The 14,953-nt window shown below is 46.0% G+C and overlaps 1 protein-coding gene across 2 annotated transcripts; it reads left to right on the top strand.

The window, feature by feature from the left end:
* The first annotated feature begins 1,641 nt into the window (after positions 1–1,641).
* On the top strand, positions 1,642–14,951 carry Use1 (Vesicle transport protein Use1). 2 transcript variants are annotated; one of them, XM_077659413.1, is made up of 6 exons: positions 1,642–1,695; positions 3,644–3,696; positions 3,759–3,837; positions 3,936–4,095; positions 8,838–9,016; positions 14,772–14,951. In XM_077659413.1, exons 2-6 carry the CDS (start codon positions 3,665–3,667, stop codon positions 14,949–14,951), a joined length of 630 nt encoding a protein of 209 aa, XP_077515539.1. In that variant the 5' UTR covers positions 1,642–1,695; positions 3,644–3,664. The 2 variants fall into 2 exon arrangements, with proteins under 2 accessions (XP_077515539.1, XP_077515538.1); XM_077659412.1 differs by lacking the exon at positions 1,642–1,695 and adding an exon at positions 2,436–2,577.
* The last annotated feature ends 2 nt before the right edge of the window (positions 14,952–14,953 follow it).

Genomic DNA, 14,953 nt, shown 5'->3' on the forward strand with positions numbered 1-14,953 from the left:
TTACATTCCTCCTGAAACAGTAGGCAAATTTGCAATGCGGTCAAGCAAATTCGTGGTGTGGCGGCCGCCACCCCTCGTCTACCTTTGGCATGCACCGTCGCTGGCGAGGTGATTGTAGTGTGTTTTCTTAGAGCTTGTGAAACAGGAAAATTAAAGCGGAATAGCTTTTTTGTTTCGTGTTAATGCTTATACGTCCTGCCTGCCATAGGCAGAATGTTCATGTCTTCTTGTGTCCGTTTCGCCACGATAACGGACCGGGAAAGAAGGACGTCTCTTCACCGCTCGTTACGGTTGGTTCAATCGTAAGCCACTATTCTGCCCGAGCACCCATTCCGGTGGCATCTCGTGAAAACCAGCGCCGTGCGCTTGGCATATTGCACAAAGCAAGCCCATGGTCGTCTAACGGCTCTGGACAAAACGCTGCTTGCAGCGTGGCTCACTCACCCCCTCCCCCCCTCCCCACCTCTTGCTAGCGCTACTCGGGGCTCAACCGACGCTTCGCCGGCAGGCGTGCTGCTTCGAACTACTGGCTGCTGCAACATTTCGCCGGCATAAACTCTGAAAGGGTGAGCCCTCTCGTCTATTCGTCCAATTCACACAGGAACCAGCGGCGTGTCCTGATTGGAGGAATCGAACTGCTGGCTACTAACGGTTCCAGAGGGTATGAAAATCGAGCCGCGCTGAGCGGGAGGTCAGAGGGCGACAGCAAGCGAGAGACGTCCTCCCGGGGCATCGCCGCGATCCTTTCTAGCCCGTTATGGTCTCGCCCCGTGTGCGAACTATGTAACTGTTCCCTTGACCGCTTCAGCGCAGCAGTGGGAGCTAGTTCAGGTGCACGAGTCCCAACAGTGTTAGTATTGTGAGCATGTGTTGTCTTTTTCTTCCCTATGTTGTCTTCATTGCGACGCAGTTTTTCTCAGTCATGTACCAACTCGCCCCACAGGCCGTCATTCTAAAGTGACAGCGCACGTCTGTGTGACGCACTCTGTGCAGCTCGCATACGTCAAGCTGAATGAAACAATTCCCAGCACTGTTTGAAGGGCGTGTTTGTCTTACTCATCTGCTAAAAGCACAGATCGGAGCTTGGAGAGTAACGTCGGGTGTGCTCTAAACGCACATTCAAAATTGGCGCTGCGTGGCACGGAAATTCCAGCCCTGAAGTCCATGGCAGCAGCAAGACAGCGCTGCACAAACTTCAGTTTCGGTTTCTGTTGGCTTTTTTTTTTTTTTGCTACCACGGCTTGTTTGCAACGAAAACAAACTGCGGTTTAAAATAAGATAAAAAACAAATTGCTCGTTTCAGCGGGAATCGAACCCTAGTCTTCCGCGTGTGAGGCGAGTCCACTACGCTACGCAGCGTGCGTATTCTGCCGTCCTTAAAAAGGCACCTAGAGAAGGATAACGTTTGCAGCGATCCTAGCGGAAATTACCCTTTTTTTTTGCCTCAATTTTGATACACAGGCGGCATAGGCGTTTGACACACTCTACTCCATGGCTTATGTGGATGAATGTGAAAGCATGGAACTTTCTAACGCGTTTGTTTTCCACGACGCCAGTCCGCATTCTAATTATTTTTAATTTTAATTTATTTTGTTTTTGTTTTCATTTATTTTAAAATTTTATTTATTTTAGTTTTGATGAAGTCATTTGATTGACAGGTGAGGCGGACACTTTCTGCGAACGGACACTGATGAGGCAAGTAAGGCATTCACCTTAAAACCACACGCAGCATAATGCAAGGATTCACATTAATGCATCTTCCTAGAGGTTCTCCAGAGTTGCAGGTTTTACCTCAAAGTGCCATGACATCGCATAGCAAACAGAAAATTGATTTTTAATGAAATGGCGCAGTAATTGTCTCGCATCTCGATAGACACCCAGACCGCGCCGTAGGGTAAGGGAGGAAGGTGGGAGTGAAGGAAGAAAAAGAGAAAGAGGTCCCATAGTGAAGGGCTCCGGAATAATTTTGTGTGAGGTCAACAACAACAACAACAATTTCGACCACCTGCCCATCGTTAACGTGCGCTGTGTGCCGCGGCCGGGTTCGAACCCGAGAACTGCGGTTAAGCCGACCCATGGCGCCATGGCGAGCGCCTGAACTACTGAGCCACTGCGGAGGGCTCCATTGCGGCGGGTAATAGCACAGGGGCGTTTTTGTATTTCGCCTACATCGACATAAGCCGCCTCAGCGAAGATTCGATCCCGCAATCTGAGCTCGACAGCGAACCAGGTAGAGCCATACTCGTTGGATGCTCCGTTTCACACTTGAGTCAAAGACTCAAAGAGAAGGTCAATACATTGAAGATTACTGTAACATCCACAGTGCTTTTAGCATTTACATGGGCCACACGATGCACCTCCCCCCAAAAAATGCCGTGGTGCTTTTCAATAACGAAACTAACCTTCACGACTCCGTACACTTCCAAGCTGAGACGATGATGATAACTACGTCATGCCATGTCGTCGGCTTCCAGCATGGCGCCTGTGTCACGTCTGGAGATCAACTTCTGTAGGCTTTTGGAGCGGTGCGAAGCTCTCGCTGATGACCGAAACCCGTCCAACTGGCGATTTAAGAAGGTACAAACAGTACAAATAAGCTAAGCGAGTGTGCAGAATAGACGCAGACACTAGTTCGTCACGGTTGGGTTGTTTGAAGCAAGTTTGCTTCGTGCCATTGAATGAAGTGGTTTGGCTCCCGGATCTGTTTACGTAACATGTCGCGATGTTTTGCAAAACGCTGCAGTTTAAAGACCCATATTTACAAGTATATTTTTTTGCTTGCCTGCTTAGGAATGCCGATGACTGAAAAGTTATGCACTTTAGGAGGAGTTGGGCAGGAGTTCAGGGCGACGACATCTATCAGATTAGAGAGATGTGTTCAAAATCAGCCGATATTTTAAGCTACGTACCGATGATTTTTAGGTATTTTAGCTGTCATTGTCAACACTTGCAATACGCCGTTTCTTCCCCCGGGTGTCTAAAAAGGGTAGTAAACTGGAAGGTCTTATGGAACTCGCCGATGCTGCGGGTGCGGCCACGTATACTTAAATTTAATTTTAGATACGCGCTTAAAAACTCGCGCGAAGTGGTGACAAAGAGCATGTTGGTTGTCCTCTAATAAGTTTGTTTTAGATAGTTACCACGCTAAGCTTGAAAAGTGGCCAAATGGGCGCGCAGTTGCAAAGAAGTACCTCCGAAATAAACTCGAGAAAACAATAGGACATAACAACGCTGAGCGTAACTGATCATGGTAACATGAAATTTGCCACAAGCGAAAAAACAAAAAATGGAAAGCTGACAGGAAAGTTAACAGGACAACAAAAATTCTTTCCGATTTCAAAATTCTTCTGCACTTTATGTTTTAAGGGCTCTACCTTGAGCCCTGGCAAATCCTCGCATATTGAAGGTTCTAGAAGGAAAACGGGGTAGTGGAAAAGGAGTGCCATTTGAAATAAAGACTGCAACAGCACTGAGGTAAAAATGCCCATAGTGCATTGTGCAGGTTGACTGTTGTCCAGCCAACTTCCCTTTCTTATATTCCAGTGGTCGGTTATCCCTTTTTTTTTTGCTGGTGTTAACTTTTGAGAAACTACACTGCTGTGGGCTTTAAAAGGTGCTTGAAAACTTGCTCCTTGATTTTCAGTATGTTCAGTGCCTTGAAGATATGTTGCTGGATTTGAGGAACATAAACACATGGTAAGTACCCCTATTTCCCTACTTTTCTTCGAAATACAATGTTAAGGGGGAACATTTTGCAGCCAGCCTAGCAAGGACACACTGGCGCAATATGCTAGTAAAGTGGATTTCCTCAAACGCCTAATTGATGCAGACACACAGGCAAGTGCATGTTTTTTGTTCAAATTTTACTGGAACATTTGAATGAGCTGCTAAATATGGAAGTTCTTTCACTGAGCTCTTGTTTCTGAATGCTGTAGCCGCATAACAGCCCGGAAAAGGCTCTTAGCCACGAGCAGCTGACTCTGAAGCCTTTACCAGATGAGAAAGCTAAGGAGATCCTCCTGAAACGTCAGACCAAGGCTATTCATGACGTCCGTGAGGAATTGTTGGAATCCCGATCAGCAGCTGGAATAAGCGGTGAGTGTTAAAAGGCATGCTTAGTTCCTTCTTGCACATCATTCGGTAAAGTTTTTGGGGCTGCTTGCAACACAGTGGTACAGACAAAAATAATAAGCTGGGCAGCCACAAACAGAAGGGACTAGAGCACTTAGCTGTATAATGTATGTTGGGAAGGAAGCAACAAAATGAAAAAAAATGATGCAGCACTCCCCGGAGCCTGCTGGTTATCTTGTGGTCCACTCAGAGACTGCATGCATGGCGAGATCGCAGGTTGTTCTGCGTAGACCATGCATCTACAGTTGCTATGTTGTCAGCATAAAGCTTGTGTGTGCCCACTTAGTGGTGCTATGTCATTTCTCTCTTTGTCATTCACCCCATTTGTACGCTTTGGCTTTGCAACATCTTTTTTCTCCTTGACTGTTTGTCGCATACTGGAATTCTGAGTGTGCAGATGCTCAACAAGATTGTAATTGTTAAGTAAGTTTGTTCGGAAAACTGGACATATTTTTTATATATGCTGGCAAATCCTGCATTGTAACCCAGTAAAAGAATTGAAAGAAGAGGGGCAAGTTAAAGATGCAGCTTTTGCTTCGCAGAAATGCATGCTCATAACACCACAACGGAGTAGCACAAGACAAAGCACAAAGAAAAATTGCATGTAGATTGATGGGACATGTGCTACTTGCAACTGTTCATGCATAATAGATGTGGATGATTATATAGCCATGAAGGGGAAGGCAAGGACATGGACATGCATGCAACGAACGCGACATGCAAGGGAAGTCATATATGCAGATCAGCAATTCCTAAACAGAAGGCATTTTCATTTTTATGCAAAGTCAAGGATGCAGTGCTATCACACGCACTCCCACTTTTTCTGATATGATAGGCCTGTACTAGTTCACAAGCTGTCATGTCTTGCACAAGTTATTTATTTCCAAGAACCTTCCTGTACATTTTTTTTTTCTTTACCACAGTCCTTCTTGATGCAGCAAATGTGAACCCGTTCCATTCCACAATCATAGTTTGTTCTCTTCAGCCTGTTTCACATGCAAGCGAAAATGCTAGCGATTCCTGCCGCCATGGTGTGAAAACCTGTTTCATGTTGTTGCAGCGGCTCTAGTGGCCAAAGCAGCGAGGTTCCAGCAAGCTGGAAATTTTTCACTGCAGCACGTTGCTCAGGCGCTTGCATGTGAATCAGCCTTTAGGCAGTTATTGATACTAGTATGTCATGCAGAAGCCATGGAAGAAAGTGTGAAAGCCCTCTCCGCAAAGCCCACTGTAGCACATAGCGTCGAGCACCTCTTGACCATACAGTGAAGCCTTGTTATAGAGAACTGGTAAAAAATTGTAAAATAGTTCGATATAGCCAAAATTCGTAATATAAAATTCGCCAAAAACTTGAGCTGGAGAAACGAAATTTAGACAATGAAAGATTGGCAACTGGGAGAAACCATTTCATAGTTTTAGCACTGTTTTGAAGCCGCTCACGGCAATTGCAGAGGCTGCAAAACACCGAGCGGCAAATGCCAGTTAAGCTTCCCTCCATGCATTATGGTGGTGTCGCGTGAAAAGTCAAATGCCAGGATGAAAGCTATTGCTGTTTTTCACAACCTCCGCTCCGTGACAGTCGACGTAAGCAGAGGATGGCTGCTGTAAAGCTGCAACAACTGACTGTATCGATGGTTCCAGGGCACTATCAACGGGTGCGAGAGGCGCAAATGGATGCCGACCGCCTGGCTACCAGCTGTTCTCGCCTCTATATCTTCTGTGGTGCTGTTAGCAAATGCGAGATAAAGCGTGAACCGTGACGAGAATGCTTGCCGCACCACCACTAGTCACCCGTGTAGTGAGTCAAAGCCTGCCGTCTGCTATCTGAGTGGGCACAGCTTGGCGCTCGGCAGTTCGATATAGCCATTTTATGGCAAACTGCTTTCGATTAAAGTTAGAAATGCATGTGTTTGTTAAAAATAGTTAGGAACAGTTTGATACAGCCAATAATTCGTAATATCCGTGTTCGTTGCTACAAGTTTGACTGTAGTACAGTCTTTGCCGAAAGTAACCGAGCAGCCAGAGCAGGCTTGCAGCCGAACGATGGCGCTGATATCTTTAGCACTGGCCGCTGCTCCCCGGCTGCGAGTGTAAACTGGCTGATGTAAGCCTGCGCCCTCACTCAGTACGACAGCACTCAAAAGGCGTGAAATTGCTGGCCACACATGCTACCTGTTTACTTATTATCATCCAAGGAAGGACAGCGAGAGCACGGGCTTACGTAACCCAGTTTACACTGGCAGCTGGGCTAGCGCTGGGGGCCACAGTGCCGCCACTTGGCTGAGAGCCCGCCCCTGCTGCCGTCGCGGCTGCTAGGTTACTTTTGGCAAAGATGGTACTGTAGTCACAGGGTCTGTGCGAGTCCTTGGAAGCCCTTGAATATAGAAAAGGAGTTTTCAAGGGCCTTGACAGTCCTAAAAATTCTGTGGGTTCTTGAAGTGAAATTCTGGAGTACTAAAGGGGGCAGCTGCAAAGGAACACTAGCATCCACAATTTTTATTTTTTTTCGTGAGAATGGCTCAGCTGAATAAAGTGTATTGCCACGGCGAAGCTGAAGGTTTGAGGAGAAAACAAAAAAGAAGTTGGAAGCAGCTGCTGCCAGGATGAGGGCTTCAGCAGATTTTTATGCTGAGAAAGTAGAAGTAACCGATGTCCTGACATGGGTAACAAAAGGAAACAGTTTGAGGATGACTGCTAAAGAAAATGTACAAGACATCTTTAGCATCAGTGTTTGCTCGAAAAAAAACAAAAACACTGCTGCTTCCTGCCACCAGTGTTCCAATGAAAACAAAAGATTGCGATTGGCTAATATTTGATATATGCCCTAATCAATACGCATAAAATTGCTGAATGCATAAACTGCTGAATGCTGTCATTAGGCTACTGCCCATGCCAACGATGGCCACCATTTAAACTGCTCCAAACTCCTAGCATCAGAGGCCTCACAGGAGAACTAATATGACCGCTGGCACTGCATGGCCACCTTCTCACCTGGGTTGATTTTTTGTTCTGGTCACCATCTTGCCATGTGGGGCTCTCTGGAAAACATTTGTTTTGTTATGCTGGCCCATGCGAGTGCTGTGTCAGATTACCGTGGTGAGCTACGAGATTGCTCTCCAGCCATGTCGGATGCAACATCATGCACCGATTAGCATTTTGAACATGTCACATCTCGCACCTGAAGCCCTAGCACCTGCCACAGCAATCCGAAACGCCCTCACCTACACTGAGACTGTGTGTTTGTGACTGCAGGAGGCAGGAAGGGGGCGGCATACACGGCTTTGTGCAAGCTTTGCGGCCTGGGTTTTTGCTCGGTGTTCCCTTTTTAGACTCGCCTCGAGTATGTGTAGCGCCATGTAACCACATAAGCCTGTTCCAGGCCTGCTGCTTGATTTTGTGAACATGGCAGCAAAGTATGGTTATTATTCCTTGCAGTTTTCTGTCTTTACCTAAATTCCATTTCCTCCTGGCAATTGAACCTGGCTCTTTGACATGGTGGCCTCCTAGGTCACCTGGGCAATGATTTTCCAGTTTAGTAGCTTCAGTGACATGGGTATCTTGAAGATCGTTTCATTTTCAACGGTGTTTGTGGCTGTGTTAGATTCGGAAATTGTTGTAACCTGTGTTCGGCTCTGCCACATGAACTTTAGCTGAAGTGAGCAACTGCAATATTTTTTACTTCAAATTCAATTCATTTCAGTTTGTGCACATCACAATTTTTAAACCACGTCCTACTTTAGGATAAATGTTAAGAATGTTTATGCTTAAAGGGGTCATGACGTGGTCTACCAACAAATCGTGCTTTTATGTTGCAGTTACAGTTGACCGTCGTTATAATGATGTTGAAGGGGCCCGGCGATTACTTCGTTATAGCCCGCGATGACAACTTCCAAGAGGAATCGTCATTCCTTCATTATATCCATTATTTCGTTATAACGAGGCTGGACTGTACTAGCCACGACGTTCTTATGTATACTTAATAAAAATTTGTAATTTGAAGTTATCGGCTCTAAGCCCTTCCCCCTGGCTGCTACAGCCATACTGAAGCAGCCTGAGCGAAGTCGTAAACCGACAGCGCCGTCGTCTGCTGCAGAACTGTTGTGCGCGCGGTCGGCGTGGAGCAGAGCGTGTGCCTGCTTGAGTGCATCACTGGCGCACTATGATGAAGTCGCCGAGGCCGGGCAGAAGCGAGACAGAAAAGGGAAGGACACAGGCCTTTGTTGCCTTTGTCCCCCTGCAGCTTCCCCCCTTCACCCCTCTGCGTCGCAAGCCTGAATGACGAGCAACTCACTCCCCTATGCTCGCTACGTGCAGTTCAGTCGTTCAGTCACGAGCTAGCATGTGACTGTCGGTTTAGGTCGTAGCTGACACAGGGACTCTAGTCGGAACGAATCGGGAGCATGCCAGTGTTGCCTGACAGCGTCACGGTTCAGGATATTTTTAAAAAATTCAATTACAAATTACTCATTGCACCAAATGAGCTCACATTTTGTCCAGTTGCTCCGAGATGTGCAGTGAACAACATGCAATGAACAGCTCGAGTCTGAAAATGGTGTCATGACCCCTTTAAGGGTAAACCAGCTGCAGTGGCTTTTGCCAAGCTGTTTGTTTTCTAGACAGTCAGCTTATGAAGAGAACAACTGCTGGTTCATGGCTGTACTTAATTCTGATGTTGTTCTTGCTGCCATTTTTCCCTGCTTCATTCACAGGGGACAGCAAGGGCTTGCGTCAGCGAAATCCTGGGCAGGGGGCTGGTGAAGATTTTGATGCGGTTCTACGGTACCACAACTCCATGCAGGAGAAAATTGCCGAGGAAATGGTGTCTCTGGCGCAGAATCTCAAGCAAAATGCACTGCTTGCGGGGCATATTGTCAAGAAAGATACAGAGGTAATGAAAATGTGCTCTACAGACGTGGCAGATACATTTATGTCTGAAGTGTGCTGAATGCTTAAGACATGCACAAATGTGCGTTGCTACAACATTTGCATGAGTCGCACAAGTGGGTGTTGCAGCCTAAAGCGAGTGGCAAAACCAGCAGTAGTCATTGCACACCAAGGAATCAACATGCTAGAACTTGTAAAGCAAGACTGGCTCTTATGATTTGTGCATGACTGGATTCGAGGTGAGGGTAGAAAATAGTTTTCTTTGAAAAAGAATGTTCCAGAAATGCACTGTGCAAATGGGACATGCCATCTCCATTCTCCCTTCAAGAGTTTTCCATAAATCCACCCAGGATTTGTTTGGCAAGCAGAAGTTGTGTGTGCATTCAAGGATAACAGACACCTGATTTTAGTTGCAGCCTCGTGTCGTATCTCTTTACTGTGTGCTGTCCCTCGTTGGCTGCAGTTTTAATTGCATGTTTTCTTCTTTCAAACAATGTGTTTCAAATAATGGCATTAGAATACATGGTTCACTATGTGGTGTTTGCTTATGGCCTCTAAATATTTAATAATTAAATATCTTCTCTCATGCTGTTTCAGTTTTGGCTTCATCAACCGAACGATGGCTGTGATGCATTGGGAGTGTTGATGTCGCCTGATGCATGAAACTGCAATATAATTGCTGATACATAGTTTGATTCACTACAATGCTTAAGCCAGCCTTCTTCAAGACCTGGAATGACGATTGACGTATCAGTGGTTATACTGCAGCTTTTTCCTGCCTCACGTGACCTATACACTCCCAATGAGTCACAGCCATAGTGTGGTTGATGAAACCAAAACCAAAATAGCATCATGAAGAAATTCAGTTATAAATAAATATAGCCTGCGTTGTGGCTCAGTGGTTATGGCACTTGGCTGCTGACCCGAAAGACCCGGGTTCGATCCTGGCTCTGGCGGTCGAATTTCGATGGAGGCGAAATTCTAGAGGTCCGTGTACAGTGCAATGTCAGTGCACGTTAAAGAACCCCAGGTGGTTGAAATTTCCGGAGCCCTTCATTGCGGCGTCCCTCATAGCCCAAGTCGCTTTGGGATGTTAAATCCCCAGAAACCAAACCAAACCAATTATAAAAAATTTAGCATTCGTAGGCTGAACCATGTATTCTAATGTGTAACTCGCAGTTTGAATGAAGAAAACATGCAACTAAAATTAGGTGTCTATGGCTCTAAGTGCAAGTACTAGGCAATTGTGAGGAAGTTTTGGACTGAATAGGCATGGCTAAGATGACAGCCCGCACTTTCATTATAGCAGACTCTCTTTAAGGCATACTTTAAGGGATTATGAAAGTGTGTTCGTCTTGTCAGAGGTTCATCGTCTGACAGCAAGAGAATAATTTTGTACAGAGTATTTATTGCAGAATGCATGAAGTGAGCTGAAAAGAGAGGGCATGAAACATGCTCACATTATTCTACTTGCTGTCCTGTGGGGGGCGTGTTTTATATGGTTTTTCTTTCCTTGTCAGAACTGTGCGTGTGCCCCGTGAGTACCGTTGCGCGAGGTCGCCGTGGTTATCGGTCGCTGCGAAAGTTCGTCTTAACCAAAGCACAAGTGAAACGGTTCATCCTAAGCGCATTTCTTTTTTTACGATGAGTCTTGTGGAAAGCCAACTTAATGGTCCCGCATTGTTGCTCTTACTCCGGAATTCTTATTAACAGAGTTTACTGTTTTTGTATTTCCCACACTATGAGCTGCTGTCATCTTTCATGTGCCAAAAAGTGGGCATGTGCACTGGAAGTTGTAGTATACGATTGTAGATATGCCTTTTCAGTTCTCACTGCCAGCGTGATGTCCATCCCCTCTTGCAGCATTGCAGTTAGGGGCTGGACTTCTCGGTTTTTAGTTTTTGAAAATTCAGCTTTTCTTCGGTGCTTATTAGACTGCAATGTTCATTTTTATGAATATTATCGCCTGTGGAAGAATTAGTTTTTTGTTTTCGGCGGTATATGTGTAGGGGTTGGAGATCTGTTTTTATTTTTTGAAAATTCAGCAGACTTTTTTCTGTATTTCAGAATGCAGTTTTCTTTTTCTGGATGAATTACTGCCTTTTTTCGACGTTATAACGTTATATCGCTCTGTTGCCAAAGTCACTGAAACTTTATCATGTCCTTTTTGTCAGCACGAGCAGTTGATTTTCCAATAACGCACAAATGGTAGTATTTATACTCCAATTCATACATAGCATTCAATGCTGCCAAAGCTAGCGTATCAGTTCGTGTAGGCTAAGTCTGCACCCAAAAAGTAGTTCGCCATACAAGCAAAGTGATCACAGGCATATTTCACTGCGACATATCTTTAGTGCCATGACTGGCAGCCCTCCTGTACTTTGTTTTACCTACAGTTGAACCTCTATGTAACGAACCTCTATGTAACGAATTCCTGGATTTTACGAAATTTTTCAATTCCCCAGCACATCCCCCATTGAAGCCCATGTATAGGCGACCTCCATGTAACGAACTCGTTGCGGCAGTCGACCTTGATGTAACGAATCCGTGGCTCTGATCATCGAGCTGTATCTTGTAATGTTTTGCCCGAAATTTGACCGGGCAGTGCGCAACTTTAATGAATATTGTTTAAGTAAGTTTTTATATTAAAAGGTAAAGTAGACCGCGAGCAGAACGCTTGCAATCGCAGCAAACAAGCAGACCTCGGTGATGATGATGATGTTGAGCGCCGCTCCGTGGCAAGCGTAGCAACTTTTAAGCTTTCATTTTGTAGCTTGACACTAGGTGGCACTACTATGACAAATTCTTCGTGGTGTGCGGCGCAGTTATGGTAAGCCTTCTTCTTCTTCGTCAGCATGTTGACGTGCGTGTGCTGGTGTGTGTTTACGGTGTCGGTTCGTTACGATGAGTTCCGCTGTGAGGAAATGCAAAGTTTTGTCGCTTGAAGATAAGCTCTCGATTTTGAATGCGGTTACCGCCGGCGAAAAAAAGAAGGCTGTCGCTGCCCGCTTCAATATACCAGCCAGCGCCCTGTCAACCATTCTTGCTGCAGAACAAAGCATCCGCAGTGCGATGGAGTCGGGCACAAGTGCCCAAAAGAAAAGACTGAAGACGTCGACGTATGCTGATGTGTACAACGCCGTTTTTGCATGGTTTTTGGACAGACGAGCACAAAACGTGCCCATAAGTGGCGTGATTTTGCAGCAGAAAGCCATAGATCTTGCTTGCATCCTGGGCCACGACGACTTCAAAGCGAGTAACGGCTGGCTACAAGGATTTAAAAGCCGGCACGATGTCGTCGGAAAAGTGGTATCTGGCGAGTCTGCCTCCGCAGACAGCGATGCTGCTGCCTCGTGGGTGGCTGAGAAGCTTCCCGGCATTTTCAGCCACTATGAAGCTGCCGACATTTATAATGCTGATGAGACGGCCCTGGTTTATTAAATGCTACCGAGCCGCCCGTTCTCACTAAAAGGAGAAGACTGCCGCGGTGGAAAGCAAAGTAAACTCCGTGTGACGGTTTTGCTTTGCGCCAACACTGATGGCAGCGACAAGCGAATCCTATTGGTTATTGGCCGCAATGCCTGATCCGGATGTTTTAAAGGAACAAGGCGGATGCCAGTAAAATATGTGGCAAACTCCAAAGCTTGGATGTCGTGGGCAATTTTTTCCGACTGGCTGAAGGAGCTCAACCAAGATGTCAAGCGACAAGTTCGCAGCATTTTTTTGCTGCTTGACAACTGCTCCGCGCACCATGTGGAAGGCCTACAGCTTTCGAACGTCGAGCTGCAGTATTTGCCACCTAACTGCATTTCTCTGGTACAACCCTTAGACAAAGGGGTTATTAACAGCTTTAAATGCTGTTACCGCCGTCGATTGATACAAAAGATGCTCCTGGACATCCGCCTTGAACGGCCAACAAAAGTGGATATCTACCAAGCAATCGGAATGCTTGCTGCGTCGTGGCAAGAGGTCGAATCACAAGTGATCGCCAATTGCTTCGCCAAGGCTCAGGTAAATAAGGCCATTCAAGCTACAGTCACTGAAGACGAACTTTCAAGCCCACCCGAGGTCGCAGAAGCGTGGGATGAACTACGCATGAACGGTGGGGTGCCCGACGGTGTCGAGCTGTGCAACTTTTTGTTCGTGGACAACGGCGCCGTGGCTATGGAAGAGATGACTGATGCGGCACTTGTGGAAACCTTTAAGGATAGCCTTGAAGGTGGCGGTTCGTCAGAGCCTGATACGTTTTGTGCTGTGCCCACCGCGAGGGAACTGATGGACGTGGTGGACGTTCTGCGCCATTTCGTCGGCTCGCAGGACGATGAAGCAGCCCTGGATGCCTTAGTTTCCTTGAAGCGCCGAGTAGTGGCTTCAATTGGGCAAAAACAGCAAGCGAAAATTACGCAGTTTTTCTCTATTAAATAAATTCTTTGAATGGCGAGTTCACTTGAATTGATATCTGTCGAATTTTTATTTAGTTTTGGCATGATCCTTACCAATCTTAACCCAAAACTGCATCTAACGAAAACCTGGATATAACGAAAAATTGCGAACTTTTTTCAATTTCGTTATATCCAGGTTTGACTGTATTGCAACAATTTTGCCGTGCGACTGATCGAGGCTTCGAGAAACGAATTACATATGGCAGTATAATACACTGCTGGTAGGGTAATAGCTCTTACTCCATCCATGCCTAAAAGGTAGTTCACACTCAGTGAAAATTATAGCCAGAGGGCGTGCCTCCCAGCTTCGACTCCGACTTTCAGTGCTACCACTTCGTTTTAATAATAACGTTCCTATTTTTCGTCTAAACACTCACAAAGCGAATGGTATGTGGAAGAGTAATATGGTTTCGCGGACGCACTACTTCTGCAGCCTCTGCAGTGTTGCCTGCTATGCTTGTAGAAAGGTGTGCTATCGCCAATATCGACATATTTGTTGATGAGAGGGATGAGAGCTATAAACGCTCCGATACCGGGCATGAAGGCAGTGTGTGCTCAGCGTGCCTCAATTCTGCTGCCTTCGAGGCCATATGCATGAGCATCATATGTGAAGCCATACAAATGGACCGAGTCGCAACGTTGCATGTGCAGACCAATTGCAGTAGCGTTTTCTGTGGCGTCAGAGAGGGCCCTTTTTTCGAAACAACTGTTAAATTACGGCGCGCCCCATTTGAACTCCATGTCTATTATTTTCGAAAATTGAGCTCATACTCAATTCGCTTCGAATAATTTTGAGTAAGTACTATTTCGTTTGTTCAGCCAATTGACTAGGGATATTCACACACCCCTAGTTTCGGGCACTGATAGGTGCATCATGGCCACTCTTTCTGTTTAGGATCTTGCTTTTGCCTGCGTAGTTCTCCTAGCGCGCCAAAACTGTGTGCTTGTGACATGCTGTTTGCAGTTTGTGTGATGGAGCCTCCTCACATGCGACACAACTGGTACTGTGCCATACTGTGATTGAGGCAGTGGAGGCTTTTATCATTTGGAACAGTCCTGTTTGGACGTTACCGACAGTGTGCATAAAATGAAGCGTCTCAAAGAACTGTGGAAAATTGTTGCTGCCACGCAGTTTCCACATCAAAAGCAGGTGACCGTTTCCTAGTTTCACGCCAAGTAAATCTGCTGTACCGTAAACTTATTTCACATTTATTTTTTCTCCTTGTAGTCTGAAATGACAAGCTTTCTTTTACTGCATATCACTTTGATATTCACCTGATGGGATTTAGCTGAATTCTGATCACATTCCAATTCCAGTCTGTTCAGAAGAATGTCACGTCCACGGAGCACAACTACCTACGGCTGCAGAGCGAGCAGAGTCGGCTGGAGGAACACCTTCGGCGCTCGTGCAACTGTTGGATCTGGCTTATGCTTGCTGTTGTGTTCTTTGTGTTCCTCAACATGGTTGTCTTCATGCGCATCTTTCCAAAGCGATGAAG

The sequence above is a fragment of the Amblyomma americanum genome, chromosome 3 (assembly GCF_052857255.1).
Source record: "Amblyomma americanum isolate KBUSLIRL-KWMA chromosome 3, ASM5285725v1, whole genome shotgun sequence".
Taxonomy (NCBI): domain Eukaryota; kingdom Metazoa; phylum Arthropoda; class Arachnida; order Ixodida; family Ixodidae; genus Amblyomma; species Amblyomma americanum.